At 33.7% G+C, this 17,398-nt stretch overlaps 1 protein-coding gene across 4 annotated transcripts in view; it reads right to left on the bottom strand.

The window, feature by feature from the left end:
* STAG1 (stromal antigen 1) overlaps positions 1-17,398 on the bottom strand; it is a 412,760-nt gene that overhangs the window by 14,349 nt on the left and 381,013 nt on the right. For all 4 annotated transcript variants that reach the window (XM_003789415.3, XM_023513064.1, XM_023513065.1 and 1 more), the window contains 6 exons: positions 16,150-16,242; positions 11,621-11,795; positions 9,827-9,966; positions 6,694-6,795; positions 3,623-3,771; positions 2,816-2,944 (listed from right to left, as the gene is read on the bottom strand). In XM_003789415.3, coding sequence (XP_003789463.1) covers positions 2,816-2,944; positions 3,623-3,771; positions 6,694-6,795; positions 9,827-9,966; positions 11,621-11,795; positions 16,150-16,242 — 788 coding nt within the window. The remainder of the gene's footprint in view (positions 1-2,815; positions 2,945-3,622; positions 3,772-6,693; positions 6,796-9,826; positions 9,967-11,620; positions 11,796-16,149; positions 16,243-17,398) is intronic.

The following is a 17,398-nucleotide window of genomic DNA, read 5'->3' on the forward strand; positions in this document are numbered from 1 at the left end:
ACCATGGACCAGTTTCATAGAAGACAATTATTCAATGGATTGGGGGTAGAGATAGGGAAGATGAGATTTTCTTTTTTTGAGACAGAGTCTCAAGTTATCACCCTGGATACACTGCTGTGGCGTCACCGCTCACAGCAACCTCAAACTCTTAGGCTTAAGCAATTCTCTTGCCTCAGCCTCCCAAGAAGATGGGACTACAGGTACCCACCACAATGCCCAGCTATTTTTTTGTTGCAGCTGTTATTATTGTTTTAGCTGGCCTAGCTGGGCTTGAACCCACCAGCCTCAGTGTATGCGGCCAGCGCCCTACCCATTGAGCTATGGGCGCTGCCAGAGGTCAGGGGGAGGGGGGAGATTAGATATTAAGGAGCATGCAACCTAGATCCCTTACATGCACAGTTTACAGCAGGGTTTGCTCTCCTAGGAGAATCTAAGGCTACCCCTGATCTGACAGGAGTTGAAGCTCAGGCAGTGATGGCAAGCTATGGGATGCATCTATAAACATACATGAAAGCTTTGCTTGCTGGCTTAGCCACTCATCTCCTGCTTGTGTGGTCTGGTTCCTAATAGGCCACAGACTGGTATCAGTCTATGGCTCAGGGGCTGGGGACCACAGCTTTAAAAGAGATAAGATTATCTCAAGTAATAATTACAATAATGTACTATTGGGTTTATAAGATGTATATTGATGTATTTTGTGTAACAGTAACACAAAAAAGGGAGAGGGAAGAAACGGAACTATACAGAATTAAAGCTGTATTGCAAGGCCTCCAGAAAACTCACTAACAAAAAGATTTTAAAATACTATTAAATATCATTAAAAAATTAATATATCACAGTAGAAAATAGTCACTTAATATAAAGACAGTAAAGGAGAAAGAAAAAAAAAACCTACTATAAGACATGTAGAAAACAAAAAGTATAATAGCAGAGATTGTCAGGTTGATTTAAAAAAACATGATCCAACTTGCTGTCTACATGAAACACACTAGATTGAAAGATACAAAAGCAGAAAGTGAAAAGAATGGAAAAAGTATACTAAGCAAAACAGTAACCAAAATAAAGCTGAAGTAGTTATAATAATCAGACAAAATAGATTTTAAGACAAAAATTAATGAGACAAAGAATGAAATTTCAGAATTAATAGTCAACTGATTAGGAAAACATAACAATTAAAAATGTATGGGATCACAAGGCACAAAATACATTAAGGACACTGAAAACCAGTAAGGCAGAAACAACATGGGAGGGGGATAAAATCTTACCGATTGGGTAATAATGTAGTGATGGGCACATGAAAAACCCTGACTTAAACATGATATGAAGTTACAACTAAAACATTTATATCCCCTTAATATCTGAAAGCAATTAAAAAATACATATATATATAACAGTGAAGCCCCAAAATACATGATGCAAAAACTCACAGAACTGAAGGGACAAATAGACAATTCAATAATAATGGTTGGAGACTTCAATACTCCACCTTTAAAACAGATAGGACAACTAAGTAGAAGATTAAAAAGAAAACAGAAGACGTGCAAAACACTATGAACTCTAAGCCAATTAGATTATAAGATATCTACAGAACAAAACTATACCCAATAACGTAAGAATTAACATATTCTTTTCAAGCATCCATAGAACACTGTCTAGGATGAAGTATATGTTTGAAAAAAGCTTTCATAAATTTAATTTAATTTTTTTAAAAGGCTACTTAAGTGAAGCAGTGGGAGCGGAGAAAGAACAAAACATTCTGTGAGTGGCTGTGATCAATTCGTTGTAAACATAAATTTAAAAGGAATGAAATCATACAATGCATGTTCTGACCACAATGGAATGAAATTAGAAATCCATAACAGAAGGAAAATTTGAAATTCAGAAATATGTGAAAATTACATAAAATATTTCTACATAACCAAAGAAAAAATAACAAATGAAATGAAAATATACTCTGACATGAATGAAAATTGAAATGTAACACAGGATTCAGCTAATGTTTAGTGGAAAATGTACAGATGTAAATGTCTATATTAAAAAAGTTTTCAAACCACACCACTCCCACCGATATTGAACATTCATCATTCTTTATAATATTACCTACTCCATTTCAGTGCCTGAAATTCTTATTTGCTTGCCTATTTATACTGTGTCCCCCTGCATTATAAAATAAGCTTTAGAACAATAGCTAACCATATTAGGGACTCAATAAATGTTTTCTGATCAATATGAAGTCAACATCTTTCCTTCAAACTATCACTTATATTCATATAAGCATTAATCATCTCTTCAAATTTCTTTTATTTAGAATATAACTGACTCTCCTTCCTATCAATTTTATAAGTATCATCTTAGTTTCTTATAAACTTTTCATCATTATGGTATCAGACTTTTGAAAAGTTTCTAGGTTAGTTCTAAACAAAACTTACCACATCAAAATTTACTTAAAAAAATTATATACATATATATATATTTCTTTAAACTGTCATCAGTGATCACAAAAAGCAAACAAGAAGAAAAATCAATCCTTTGAAATAAGTCAAATAAAACGGAAAATAAAACAAAATGAAATTAAAGAAAAGGAGGAAGGGTTATACAATGGCTAAGCCAATGTTTATATACCTTCAAATTATAGAATAAATCATTTCCATCTGCTTAAATTTCATCCTGAATATTCTAGAGTACATTCCTTAAACTATCAGAGCCTAAATTATTGAAATTTTATCTAGATGATTAAAAATATTTCTACAAGTAAGCATTTAAAATTATAATGGAAACATTATAAAAAACACTTTTCTTATGATGTTCAACTTACACAGTCTTTTTGTCTTGTCGAAGAAGTTTAGAAGAAAATTCACTTAATACTTCAAGAAAAGCCAGATTAGGAGGTGGATATTCTTGTCCTTTCTGATTTTGGTATTTAAAGGCAAACTCTATGCCATCCCTGCAGTATAAGAAAATATCATCTTATTTTTCCAGATAGTGTTAAGAAATGTGCTAAAATTTGGGAAGGTAATGAAATCATCAAAGAAGGTACTAAAATCTGAGATAGTAAATTAATGTGATTATATGACATATTTGCACATATACATATTTAATCTTACTATTTACAGCATAAAACTATAAATTGTGAAAAATAAACCAAAAATAGCTATATAGCAACAAAGCTAAATTCCATTGTATATTTTTTAGAAATGATACAATACCCTGGGAAGGTAATTAGATTGTCAGAAATTTTGCTTCTTGGAGCCAGGCATTGTAATAAACAGCTGTGCAAGTTTATAAAAGGCTTTCTGTTATTAATGAGGCTGACCAAATCAGTACGGTATAGTCTTTTAAACCCATGTCTCCCATAACATTTTCTTACTGATAGACCAGACAAAAATATGTTACTAAACTTTCCTTTCTATACTTTATAAGATGAAAAGGATGGCTGGTTCGAATCAGTTTTTCTCAAATTAAAAATGTCCCACTAGTTGAGAAACTCTAGATAATCTTTGAAAATTTCTTATAACTTGAAAATTCTATTATTTGTCACTTTATAAATGGGCCAAGTAACAGTTACTTCATTTAAATTCCAGTAAATGAGATTCTTTATACAGAAAGTATTTATCTTACTCACTTGTGAAGTGTGGCAACCGCTTCTCGTGTCTTTATCTGGTCCAGTCCAAATGTAAGGGCAAAGCGACGTGCCAATTCTTTAATGCCACTGACATGGGCAGATGTCCTATCTAGGTTGGGACCCTGTTCTTGAACAAGTTCATTAAACAACTAGTAGAAAGAAAAAGAAGAAAAAAAAATCTATGGCTTGGAAATTTTAAAATTTTATTTTCAGAATAGCTAATTTTAAGACATAAAAGGCACAAGGTGAAATATATTTCTCTCTTTCCACTGAACTGTAAGTAGTCACTCTGTTCCCTTACTTCAAATCTCAAGTCAGTTTTCCTGCCAGTGGTATGATTAAAAGCAGTTAGGAAATTGTTTCTTTTAAATAATAAAAATAATAAAGAATGTATTTTAGGATGGGAAAAGAAAACATATTTACAGAAATACACTATATATTTATAAACATCTATGTATGCTTTTTGCTGTTATTTTTACAAGATGGCAATATATGAAAAAAATAAAGTTCAGAACTTTGTTTTTTCATTTATTATGTCTTAGATAAGAACATTATATAAAAGACCATTTGGATATATGGGGTTATGATTTTTTCCACCCAATAACAAAATACACCAAAAAATTCTTAATCTAGGTGGAAGACTTTTATAAATTACATATTTGCATTATCTATACACTGTCAAAATAATAACAAAAACTCTGGACTACAGTAACATGAACACAATTATCATTCTACTACCAACTCTAGAAAAATAATTGTATCCATACACATCTATTTTCTCTCCTGTTATCAGGGGTGAACTATCCAGACTTTGATTTAAAGCCATCCTCTCCTTATGTACTAAAGAAGAAAGGAGTACATGAGGTTTCACCTACTGCATGGTTTTGTTCCTGTGTTTACTGTTCTCTCTTGCATCATTCATTATTCCTTCTCTATTAGATGCTTCCATCTTAAAAATACTCCTAACTTCTTGATCCTATTTCCTTTGCCAGCTACCAACCCATTTCTCTGATTCCTTTTATAGCAAAGGTCCTGAAATGTATTGTTAACATTTTTTTTCTTCAGTTCCTCATTTCCCAATTTCTCAATTCACTTTAATCACACCATTCACTGGAATAGCTCCTGGGTTCTAAAAGTTTGTCCTTCTTTCTAGCTTGCTTCAGCAGTGAGTTGATCTGAACTACTTACTGTGTCATAACCAAAAGGAAAAGTTCTCCCACAGATTTCAAATTAATTCACAGATAATAGTTTATGAATTCTTAAACTTTTAAAATATTTCCACAGGTAGGTATATACAATAGCCTTAAACTTTACAATTTGCATTTAAAGTGATTACAAAGAGTACCTTTCATTATAAAAAAAATTTGAAGGAATATGAAAGAAAAAGATATCCTTTGTCCCACCAAATAACCATTATTCTCTCTAAATCTCACCAGTGTTAAAAGGCTTAAGGTACATATACATATACATATAAAGTTTTTATCTTTACATAAATAGTATCATAATACATATTACTCTTTTGTCCTAAAATTCGTTTTTTACTTGTTATTTCGTCTTAAAAATCTTTTTAACTACTTCAGAGTATCCCAGTTTATTTAACCATTCTTTTATTGATAGACATTTAGTTTATTTTCATTTATTACTATTATAGAAATTGTTGCAATGAGACTTCTTCATACATATATCTTGGTATACATCTGCATATATTCATATAGATACCTAGAAGCAAAACTACTAACTTAAGGGAAATATACCATGTATATTTTAAATTTTGAAATATACTGCAAAACAGTCTTCTAAGAAGGCAAGAGCAACTCCCTTCAAACGGGATCTTTTTGTATTAACCTGGATTGAGCTGAAACACACTCTTCTTAGTAGAGTATCACAACAATGGGAAAGCAAATATCCACTGTACTTAATACTAATATGAGCCATTAGGTGAACTAATACATGCCCACACAAGAGAAAAACTCAATTCAATTCAAGTTGGGGGAAAGAGGCAAGGAAAGAGGGTGATGGGTGTGCTCCCACCTAATGGGCACAATGTAAGGGTATATGGCACACTTCCTGGGTGTGGGATACAACTACAACAGGAACTTTACCTAACAAATACAAACATTGTAACCTAATTGTTTGTACCCTCAAATTAAATTGAAAAAAAAGGGAAGGGACTGTTTTCTCCATTTCTTCATCAATTATTGTAATTCATGCTAATCTGTTCAGCAGTAATAAATGTCTCCCCATTTTACCTTGTATTTCACTATTAATGAAGCTATGCCTTTTTTCATATCCCCTGTTCATTTTTCTACAGGATTTATTTTTCTTACTGATTTGTGGAATTTTAAATATATGACTGAAAATATTTGCCCTAATCTGTCATTTTTTTAAACTTTGTTCAAAGTGCTGACTAATGTACAAACCCATTTAAATTTACATACATTGATTAGTTTTTCACTTTGTGCCTTCTTCAGAACAAAGATTTTAAAAATGTCCTCTGAATTATTACTAAATATATAATCTTATGTAGACATATATATGCACATACCACTAGCCCCCGGAAATCTCTATTTTAACTTATTAGGCATTTATCAGAAATCTTATTAATATAATATAACAATATATTTTCTTATATATTACTGGTACCCTTTCTCATTAAACACTTTTTACATTTTTCTTTTTAGACATTTCATCTGGGTAAGAGTAGAATAGGTTTGCATCTACATTAGGACTTCTATAAGCTTACCATCCAAGGGACTGTAACGAACTGGTCAACATAAGGAACTTCCATTGAGTATATGTGGTGCATGTCCAGTCTATGAAAATTAGGGCAACTTAAGGAGGTGGTCAATGCAGGGAGGGTTGGTCAATTGTGGAGGTTCTATTGTATTTGAATTCAAACTATATTCTTTTGGATTCTCTTCCAAAAGAAAGGACACGTAATCCATGTCTTTACACTAGAAAGTAACCACAGTGATGCACTGAGAAGAGGACTTTGTTTAAATGACACAAAGTATACAGAAGTGCAATAACGTTATTTCCATTCTTTGTTTCCTTCCCTCTAAATTCCTTACCTGCTGCAAACTGAGAATGAGAGTCTTGGCACACTGAATTTTATCGATTTGTCTGGTTTTACTCAGTGTTTCCTTAATAATATCGCCATAGTCATTGTAATACTATGAGGGTAAGAAAGTAAACATAATTTTAAAATTATTGAAACTTCATGTGATAAAGAATAGGTTGGGGGAAAGAAAAAAGAATACAGGCATGTTAAATTTCCTCAACTTAAACATAAGAGTAAACAACATTTCCTAAAGTTTCTATTTGATATTTAAGATTATGAAGTAATTCATAATAACAAAACTAAAAAAATACTGGAATTCCAGGAGAAGAGGTGTAAAATGTTTCTCATTTTTTTTTTTTTTTTTTTTGAGACAGAGCCTCAAGCTGTCACCCTGTGTGGAGTACCATGGCATCACAGTTCACAGCAACCTCCAACTCCTGGGCTCAAGTGAGTCTCCTGCCTCCGCCTCCCAAGTAGCTGGGACTACAGGTGCCCGCCACAACGCCCGGCTATTTTTTTTGGTTGCTGCCATCATTGTTGTTTGACAGGCCCGGGCTGGATTCAAACCCACCAGCTCAGGTGTATATGGCTGGCGCCTTAGCTGCTTGAGCCATCGGTGCCAAGCCATGTTTCTCATTCTTCACAATGTTACTCAATAGTCACTCCCTAAAAGGTTACAAATCAAGAAATATAACTTTGATAGATACCTTCTGAAGAAATACAACCAAAATAGTTAAAATTGCTTACTTCTGGGTTCCCAAATAAGGGGAAGTATAAAGTATATAACAGACTTAATTGCTCATTTAATATTTTGTATATTATCTCACCCCCCCAAGTCTATTTTGCTATTACAAAAAATTAAAACATAGACATCTTGAATAGTAACTAAGAAAAATTATAATATTTTTGACATAAGATTTAAAGAATTTTCTGAGTAAATAATTAGAAAAAGCTTCATCTAAAACCATTAAATCTGGGTATTATTTCCAAGCTAAAGCCTAAAGTCTATGTGAAAAAGTGATTTATATTAGTTTGGCATTTGGATTTCAAAATCATCCAAAAAACAGATCATGCTTCCATGATATGAGATGCTAAAAGAGGAAGCAGATCAAAGGGATCATCCTTTCAGTAAAATTAATTATGTCAATGAATGGCGCATGTCTAAAGTCCTAGTTACTTGGGAGAGCTGAGCAGAGAGAATTGCAAGTTCAAGCCCAGTCTGGACAAAATAGTAAGATCTTGTCTCCAAATTAAAAAAAAAAAAAAAAAAAATCAAGGAAAAGGAAAAGAAAAAAAGAACTATCTCAAAAAACAACAAAATAAAGATATATCAAAACACTAAAATACTTGAACAGGCAGATTTCTTAAGTTCAGATTTTTGAACTAATAATTATGTATAGCAGTTAGGAGGAAAGTCACATAGCCATGTATTGAAATAACGAAAAGGTTAGAGCCTACGATGAGCAGAGGTGTGCAAAAATGATAAATTGTAAGATGAAGGTGCACTCCTGATGGTAAGAGCTTTGAGTAAGATTGACTTCTTTTTTTTTTTTTTTTTTTTTGAGACAGAGTCTCAAGCTGTCACCTTGGGTAGAGTGCTGTAGCATCACAGCTCACAGCAACCTCCAACTCCTGGGCTCAAGCGAGTCTCCTGCCTCCGCCTCCCAAGTAGCTGGGACCACAGACACCCGCCACAATGCCTGGCTATTTTTTGGTTGCAGCCATCATTGTTGTTTGGTAGGCCCAGGCTGGATTCAAACCTGCCAGCTTAGGTGTATGTGGCTGGCACCTTAGCCACTTGAGCCACAGGTGCCAAGCCAGTAAGATTGACTTCTTAGAAACAATGCAGTATTGTTAAGGGATTACCAGGAAAAACTAGGACACAACATATTTTATTCTTCTGTATTTTTTGCTCAAGGGAAAAACTACAATAAAAGGGTACCATAAACATCTTAAAATAGAACTGAGATCTAGATTTAGTGAGGAGATAATGAGAGCCTGAAGTCATTCCAAATGAAGGTTTCTTAGGCCAGATGAATCAAGTGTTAAGCAAACTTGCAGAGAGTGTGGAACATCGTGCACTTTAAGGAACGGTAAAAAACAGAAAAGGCGATAGAAGGACATAGATAATAGTTCCAAACAAATAAAGAGAGATAATCATAGTTCTGATTTTAGAAAGTGAAGGAAGGTCATACGGAAAATTAAACAATTCTTTTTCACAAATGCCTGGGATCAAAGGGAATCAGGAATATAACTACTCTGAACAATACAGCAGTGAGCTTGATCTTAAATCTAAGTAAGAGCATACAATAAATACAGCATTAAAAGCAGTGCTTATGAATACTTATCAATGAAATAGTCACTAAGAGGAAGCAGAAGTTCACTATTATATTGTGACATTTTTGTTTATAAAGGTCAACAGGCAAATATGACAAATGTAATCTATCTGGATATCAGTAATTAGTTTGGCAAATTCTTTCATGATTTCTTTGTAGACTAAATGGAGAAAAATAAGCTGAAACAGAACAAATAGAAGTTGCTCTATTAATTTGTAAACTCTTTCTTGGAGAAATCATGCTTTATTTAAATCCGTGGCCTCTAGGCACAGTGCTCACCACATGGCAGTTTTTCAGCAAAATATGATGAATTAGCTATACTGTATCATAACTGGAATTGGACTATTCCCCAACATGGATGAAGACAGAAGTAAATCAAATAGCAAACACAGTATTTTGAATATGGGCAATATAGAACATTTTCTTTGGCTTAAGACCAAGGCAAATACAGGAAAAGTGAGTTTTCCTTCCTTTCTGTGCCTGTCAGGCCGCACTATTAAGAGTTCTGGCCACTGCTTTTTCAGAGCGTTAGGAATAAAATGTAGCTAATAAAAATGAAAGCAGCCAGAAAATGAATGTATTCTTTTCATATAAATGCTAGGAAACTCCTACTCAATGGAACTGATACAATGAAACAGACTAATAATAACAGAAAAGCTTTATAATTATATAAAATAAATTTTTCCAGAAAAATCATTCACATTACATAGGTGAAAGCTGTCAATTTTAGCTTCTGTCATCATCATTTCAATTGCAAATTTCTCTGCCATTTAAATGGAAGGAGAAAATAAGAATAAGGAATTATACCTTCATGTAGTGTTTGAAGATGTCTGCAGCTGCATGCATGTCAACAATGTCATAAATGATAAGTTTGCTGAAGGCAGCAAGTAGATTCCTTCTTTTGTGTAAGGCTTCGATTTTATTTGCTTCATCTTCTTCATCACCCTCTAACCACAACAAAATAAATAAGCTAAGAATTTTATCTTTTTATTCAAGAACAATGCAGATAATCAGTATAAGTGAAAACTATATAAATATTGTAACTTTATAAATAGGTACAATTGAGTTACTGATGGGACAGAAACTTAGTTATACTGATTAACTATTCTGGAGTGCTGAATTTAGTTACACATTTATCAAACATTTAATAGGCACTAAAGTTATCTTCTAGGAGAGCATCACAGCAAAGACTGAGTAAGAAAAGCAAACCATATAGTCTTCCATCCATATCTATGGATGTGAAAGGCTGACTGTGACATCTTTTACATAAGAAATTTAAGCATTCCTGGGGGTCCTTGTACTAATCCCCTATAGATATATAAAGATTACTTTACTGCTATTTTTGTCATGTAATACTAAGTTATTTACTTTAAACAATGTTGTCTTTTCTTTTAATATTCTTTATGTGCTAACATATTTCCATAGAGAAGAAATTTCTGAACAATTTCAAGACAAAAGGAAAAAGTTTTCTTTTAGAAAAATATTTGGAGTAATGGAAATATATGGAGGAGTTACTTTTTAATACTCATCCTAAACAGTTACATTATCAGATGAGAAATAAATATTCTGCAAACCATGTCATACACATATATTTTTTTCCAACAAGGCTGTGGATGATAACATTGATTTTAGGCTCTATACTGATATTCTCCTATCCTGGCCTGCACTTATTCGGGGTCACGCATTCTCTTCTTTACATTTATATATTCATAAAAGAACTCTCTATCTTTCTTTTTCCTTTCTACTAATTAGTACTGTTGTGAAGCAGCAATACTTTCAAAAGTTGGAAATCTTTTTGCTTAAGATGAGTAGCAGGTAAATTTTGGTTCCTGGGATTAATACAGACTCTAAATAAACACACAGTTTCACAGCTGAGTATTTTAAAAAATGTTCTGTTAAGTACAGAACATCTGAATAGCACCAACTAGATTTGTGGGTCAGATATGTATTTTATATTATCTTTGAGGGCTTAATCATCTATTTTACAAATAACTCATTCTACGTGACACTTATAAGAAGCCATGAACAATTCAGTCTAATTCTGCTAAGTTATCATTCTGCAGGCTCAGCACAATTTTAACTAGTGACAGCTTTTAATATCTTATAGGTATATTTTGTTCATTTAAGTAATATACAATGATCACTCAGGAACAGAAGGGAAACTGGATATTTTCTTTTGGAAAACTCTATTCTCACATTGGTACATGTGAGAAATGACAAATGTACACAATTATTTGTTATAGGATAGTTTATAATAGCTAAAAATTGTAAATTAGCCATGTCAGTACATCAATCAATATAAGATGAGTTATCTAAATTATGCTGTATCTACACAAAAAATACTATGTAGCTGTTAGGAAGAGAATGAGGAAGCTCTGTCATGATAGGAAGAAAACCTCTCAAGTACAATGTTAAAGGAGAGAGACCTCACTATATACATTTTTATTCTGATTAGTTTCTGAATTATATGAAAGTATTACTACTAATTTTTTTTAAGAACAAAATCTCAGTAAGTTTTTGAACTGAATTTGATTTTCTTCCTCCTATCTTTTGGGGTTGGTAAAACAAAATCAGTATCAACAAGATGGTAGTTACAAATACCCATGCTCTGGTTCTCCTCGTCTTGGTCAATGAAAACGTGATCCATTACAAAACTGAGGAGTTCAGACTGAAGTCCAGTATCTGGATTAAACACCAAAGGCTGAAGGCCCTCTCTGCCACCTGTCATTAATTGGTGGCTAAAAATCATCAAAAGATCACAGAGTAACATGAAAGCCTGGAATGTAAAGGGAATTCATCAACAAAATATTGTACAAATATAGATATAACTACAGATCAATGCTAATGGCAATGTATCAAATTAAAACATAGTTCAATAACAGTATCATAATATAAATTTTAAGTGTCAAAATAACTATATAGTTTAGATTTTGAAAGGTAATAAAATTACTTTTTGTTATTAAACACCTGATATAAGACTTTTTCCCCCAAATATAATCTAGTTCTTTTACTTGGTTGTATTATCTAAAAATAGCTGATTGAGAGATTCTGACTTGAATTTTTTTTTTCTTTTTTTTGAGATCAGATCTCACCCTGTTCCCCAGGCTGGAGTGCTATGGTGTCAGCCCAACTCATAGAAACCTCAAACTCCTGAGTTCAAGTGATCCTCCTGCCTCAGCCTTCTGAGTAGCTGGGACTATAGACATCTGCCACAATGACTGGCTAATTTTTCCATTTTTAGTAGAGATAGGGTCTTGCTCTTACTCAGGCTGATCTTTAACTCCTAAGCTCAAGAGATCATCCTGCCTCAGTTGCCTGTTAGGTGTCTATCATAATGCTTGGCTAATTTTTTTATTTTTAAAATAAATTTAATTTATTAAATTTTATTTTAGACATGGAGTCTTGCTCTTGAACTCTTTAGGATCTCAAGTGATCCTCCCACCTTGGCCTCCAAGAGTGCTAGTATTATAGGTATGAGCTACCATGTCTATAAAAATGAGTTTAATACAACTCTAAACATATAAAATTGATATAACAGATTATGATAGAGTCTAGGAATCAATTATATACTTAATCAAATAATTAGCATAAGTTTTAAGACAAACTCTGTAATTCAACAAATCATAATGCAGTAATAAAAATCTGTAAGCTACTATTTGGGATTCTTTTTAAAAACTCTAACATAGGGTGGCACCTGTGGTTCAAGGAGTAGGGCGCCAGCCCCATATACCCGGGGGGTGGCGGGTTCAAGCCTGGCCCTAGCCAAAACTGCAAAAAACAAAACAAAACAAAACAAAACAAAACAAAAAAACTAACATAAAAAAATTTTGAATACCGTCATGTACCACATTAATGACATTTTTGTCAGTGAACACATAAAATTATAATGGAGCTTAATAAATCCTGTAGCCCCAGTATGTAGTAGCTACCATTAGTGCAATGCATTACTCACGTAGTGCTGCTGGTATAAATAAATCTACTACACCACCAGTCAGAAAAACATAGCACATATAGTTATGTACATTACAGAATGCTTGAGAATAATAAATTACTATGTTACTGGTTTATATGCTTATTATACTATATTTTTGATCATTATTTTAGAGTGTATTCCTTCTACGTTAAGGAATTAATAAAAAGTTAACTGTAAAACAGCCTCAGGCAGGTCCTTCAGGAGATATTCCAGAAGGCATTGTTATCACAGGAGATGACAGCTCCATGTGCGTCACTGCCCCTGAAGACCTTTCAGTGGGACAGTGGGAGGTGGAAGATGGTGATACTGATAACCCTAACCCCCGCATGGGTCTAGGGTAAAGTGTGTTTGTATCTTAGTTTTTAACAGAAAAGCTTAAAAAGTAAATGAATAAATAAAAAAGATTAACAACAGGAAAAAGTTTGTAGAATAAGGATATAAAGAAAAATTATTGGCCAGGTGCTGTGGCTGATGCCTATAATCCTAGCACTCTGGGAGGCCGAGATGGGTGAATTGCCTGAGCTCAGGAACCGAGACTAGCTTTAGCAGGAAAAAGACTCCATCTCTACTAAATATAAAAAACTAGCTGGGCTTTGGTGGTGGACACCTTTAGTCCCAGCTACTTAGGAGGCTGACACACGGGGATCACTTGAGCCTAAGAGTTTGATACCACAGCAGTCTACCAAAGGCAACAGAGTTAAACTCTGTCTCAAAATAAATAAATAAATAAATAGAAAGAAAGAAAAAGAAAAATTATTTTTGCACAGTTGTACAATGTATTTGTGTTTTAAGTGTTGCAACAGAAGAGTCAAAATTTAAAAAGTTAAAAAGTTTATAAAGTTTAAAAGTTATAGTAAGCTAAGATTAATTTATTACTGAAGAAAATTTTGTTTTATAAATTTAGAGTAGCCTAAAGTGTTTGTAAAGTCTATAGGATTGTACAATAATGTCCTAAGCTTTCACATTCACTCATCACTTACTCATTTACCCACATCAATTCTGAAGATTCCATTCATGGTAATGTACAGTGCAGGTGTACCATTTTTTATCTTTGATACTATATTTTTACTAATTCTGTGTTTAGATATATAAATACTCAGCACTGCACTATAATTGCCTATAGTATTCACTATAGCACTATGTGGGGGTGCAGAACTGTAGCCTTGGGGCCACATGTTGCCTTCTGGATCCTTGAGTATGGCTTTTGGACTGAATCTAAATTTTATAGAACCAACTCCTTTAATAAAGTGATTGTTCAGCGAAGTTTGGATTTGGTTGAGGGATCTGGAGGGCTACATATGGCCTTGAAACAGCAGGTTCCTTACTGCAAGTAGATATGTAGTAGGCTATACCTTGTAGGTTTGTGTAGTATACTCTATGATGGTCACACAATTATGAAATCACCTAATGACACATTTCTTAGAATGTATTCCTGCCATCAAGTGATGCATGACTATAGTAGACCATTCATATAAAAACTGGAATCTAAAGCATCCTCCCAAATTTAATCACATTATTGAACTTTCAACACATTTCCCCAAAGATAAAACAGCACAGGTATACTGCCAAGTTTACACTATTTAATGGACTGGGTGAAGGATTTTGTTGTAGATTAAAATAGGGCTCTGACATCTCAGTACAAACCACCAGTTCCTCCACCCTCAAAATTGATTTCAATGGGAAAATACTATTTTGGCATTTATTTGGAGATGGCTGTATACGTGGCTGTTCAGATCCAGCAAGAATCATGGCAATTCATGCCCTGAACTGCACAACCATGAAATATTAAGATATTTAGTAAGAGCCATTTGTAAAGAAGGGAGCATAAAAAGAATCCAGAGACATATTTTTCAACCAAGCCATAGGTTTGGATATGACCAAGCAGGTTTGATGTAGACACACAGGATTTTTGGCTTAAATGGGCAGAGGTGGGCAATTCTTGAAAGCATAGGTAGGGTTCTGCAGATTTAGAGCATAAACTTTAGGAAAAATCATCTATTTCCACTTTAAGTTAAATGATGATAACCCAACAAAAAAAAAAGACCTGTGGCAACATATTTGTAAGAAGAAGAAAGAGCAAAGTAATACTATACCCTTTAAACCAGACTCTTTTTCTTGCCCATCATCAAAATAAGAAATACATATATTCTATTTCATACACACATACTCCTTAATAGGACAGTATAATAAAAAAAAAAGTGTTGTATCATAAAAAAAGTGCTTCCCTGGCCCATCCTGACTTTCTCTCGGCTGTGCCCTTTTCAAGGGGGTAAGTAATCTGTAAGACCAAAAGGATATGCCTACCTGCTTACTAAACTATACTTTACACTGTTGCCCAAGAGACTCAAGGATTCCTTGCCCTGACAGCCATGATCCTATTGTCAGATCCTGTAAATGCTTCTTCTTAGGTATAATGCTGCATCCTCAGGCAGCTGTTTAGGTGGGTGGTGTTGACAGAGTTTTGATTTGTGGGCTGAAGTATTCACATGCATGTGTGAGAAGTTCTGACTTGCATGTGAAAGAGCTAAAGGACAGGCCAGAGTTGAGCTCCCTAGATTCTCAATGTTCTAGCATAGAATTCTTAGGAGTCAAGAACTCTAAATTTCAACCTGGCCTTCTAAGTGATAAGAATGTACTTGTTAAAGTAGAAGGAAAGTATGTATTTTGCTTTTTTTTTTTTTTTTTTAAGAGACAGAATCTTGCTCTGTCACCCAGATTGGAATACAGTGATCTGATCAAAGCTCACTGTAACCTGAATTCCTGGGCTTAAGCAATTCTCCTGCCTTGGTCTTTTAAGTAGCTGGGACTATAGGCATGTGCCACCACACCTGGCTAATTTTCTGTATTTTCTTTCTTTTGTAGAGATGAGATCTCACTATGTTGCCTAGGCTGGTCTTGAACCCCTGGCCTCAAGCAATCCTCCTGTTTCAGCCTCCCAAAGTGCTGGGATTATAGGTGTGAGCAACTAGGCCCAGCCAAATGTATTTTATATAACAAGTTTGTTTGCTTGTTTTATAACATATTTACATCTACATTCTTCTTCCAGATCCCATAAATGCTAGGAATGGACATGCTAAGAACTGATTTAAAAATTACATTTTACTGTTCACTAATGCTTTTAAGTTGTTTTGTTAAGAGCTCTTAACTGATTTCTTACCTGTTCTTTCACTGGAGTATTAACATTAGATAGGCACTGTTGGCAAACAGCCAAAAAGGATTTCACTGTTTTCCTCAATACCAACAAATCCTCCTGTAAGACACATTCAAATTTGCAAGCATGAGTTATAATATCCTAGAAAACTGACCCAGAAGAAATAATACATGGAAAATAATCAAACTAGTTTATTGGCAAGGAAATGTATAAAACCAAATTTACAGTTGGGAATTAATTAGTATAGTTATTTCTTCATGATCTGTCCTAATATGAGGGACAATGAAATTGACAATGGGAAACACTCAGCTCAAGTTAGCTATAGAATGCGCAGTACAACTGCTCCCGACAGATTTTCCTCTATAACTATGGTTTATTTAGGCTGACACTGATAAAAATAAAGCAATAAATGTCTCTTGAACTTCTCCCTTAGTCTTAGCATTCTACAAAATATAGAGAAGAATGATAAATTTAAGACAGTGTCCATGCCCTCAAAGAGTTAACATTCTAACAGACAGACCAATTAGAAAGATTAATTGTTCACATTTATTGTATTAGCTCTGATTGTGCAGACACAATTGAGTTGGAAGAACCTTCGTAGGAGGATAGGCTTTAATCTAAGATTGGATGGGTATACAGGCTTTGATTGGATGGCCAAATAATACTACGTAGCCCATATTAAAAAACATTTACAAAGTATAAAAAGAAATTTAAATTTATTGAGCATCCACAATATGTCAGGCACTGGTTTTAGGGCTTACATATAGATTCTAAGAAGTAGTCATTATTTAGCAAGAGTTTGAAGCCAGGACTGCCTGATATCAGAGCTCATATTCTTCTCATTGACTAAAGAGTTAAGACAAATGCAGATATCAGCATTTCAAAAAGTAATAGAGAATAATTATCTGAGAAGAGGCTGATGTAGTTAGGAACTACTTTGAAAAGTATAGCATTAAACTAAAATTCTTTAAGCAACTCTGTTTTATACAGATGGCAGGACTCATTCCCTTTTGAGAACTCCACATCTCAAAAAATGATACTTTGAAAATTACATACATGTTTTCTTTTGCTAATATAAGTGCAATATTTGGAAGAACAAATGAGGAACAGTAAAAAAGACACCCTCTTGAGAATATTTAATGAACGTTCCTCCAATAACCAAACCTTAATAGTCCTTGAGCTTCTTTAAACATTCACAATGAATTGAGGGAAACAGATGAGGGAACAGGTAACCACAATATAGTGTAAGTAGTGC

Source organism: Otolemur garnettii, unplaced genomic scaffold (assembly GCF_000181295.1).
Source record: "Otolemur garnettii isolate 467f Iridium unplaced genomic scaffold, OtoGar3 scaffold00032, whole genome shotgun sequence".
NCBI classification, from domain to species: Eukaryota; Metazoa; Chordata; class Mammalia; order Primates; family Galagidae; genus Otolemur; species Otolemur garnettii.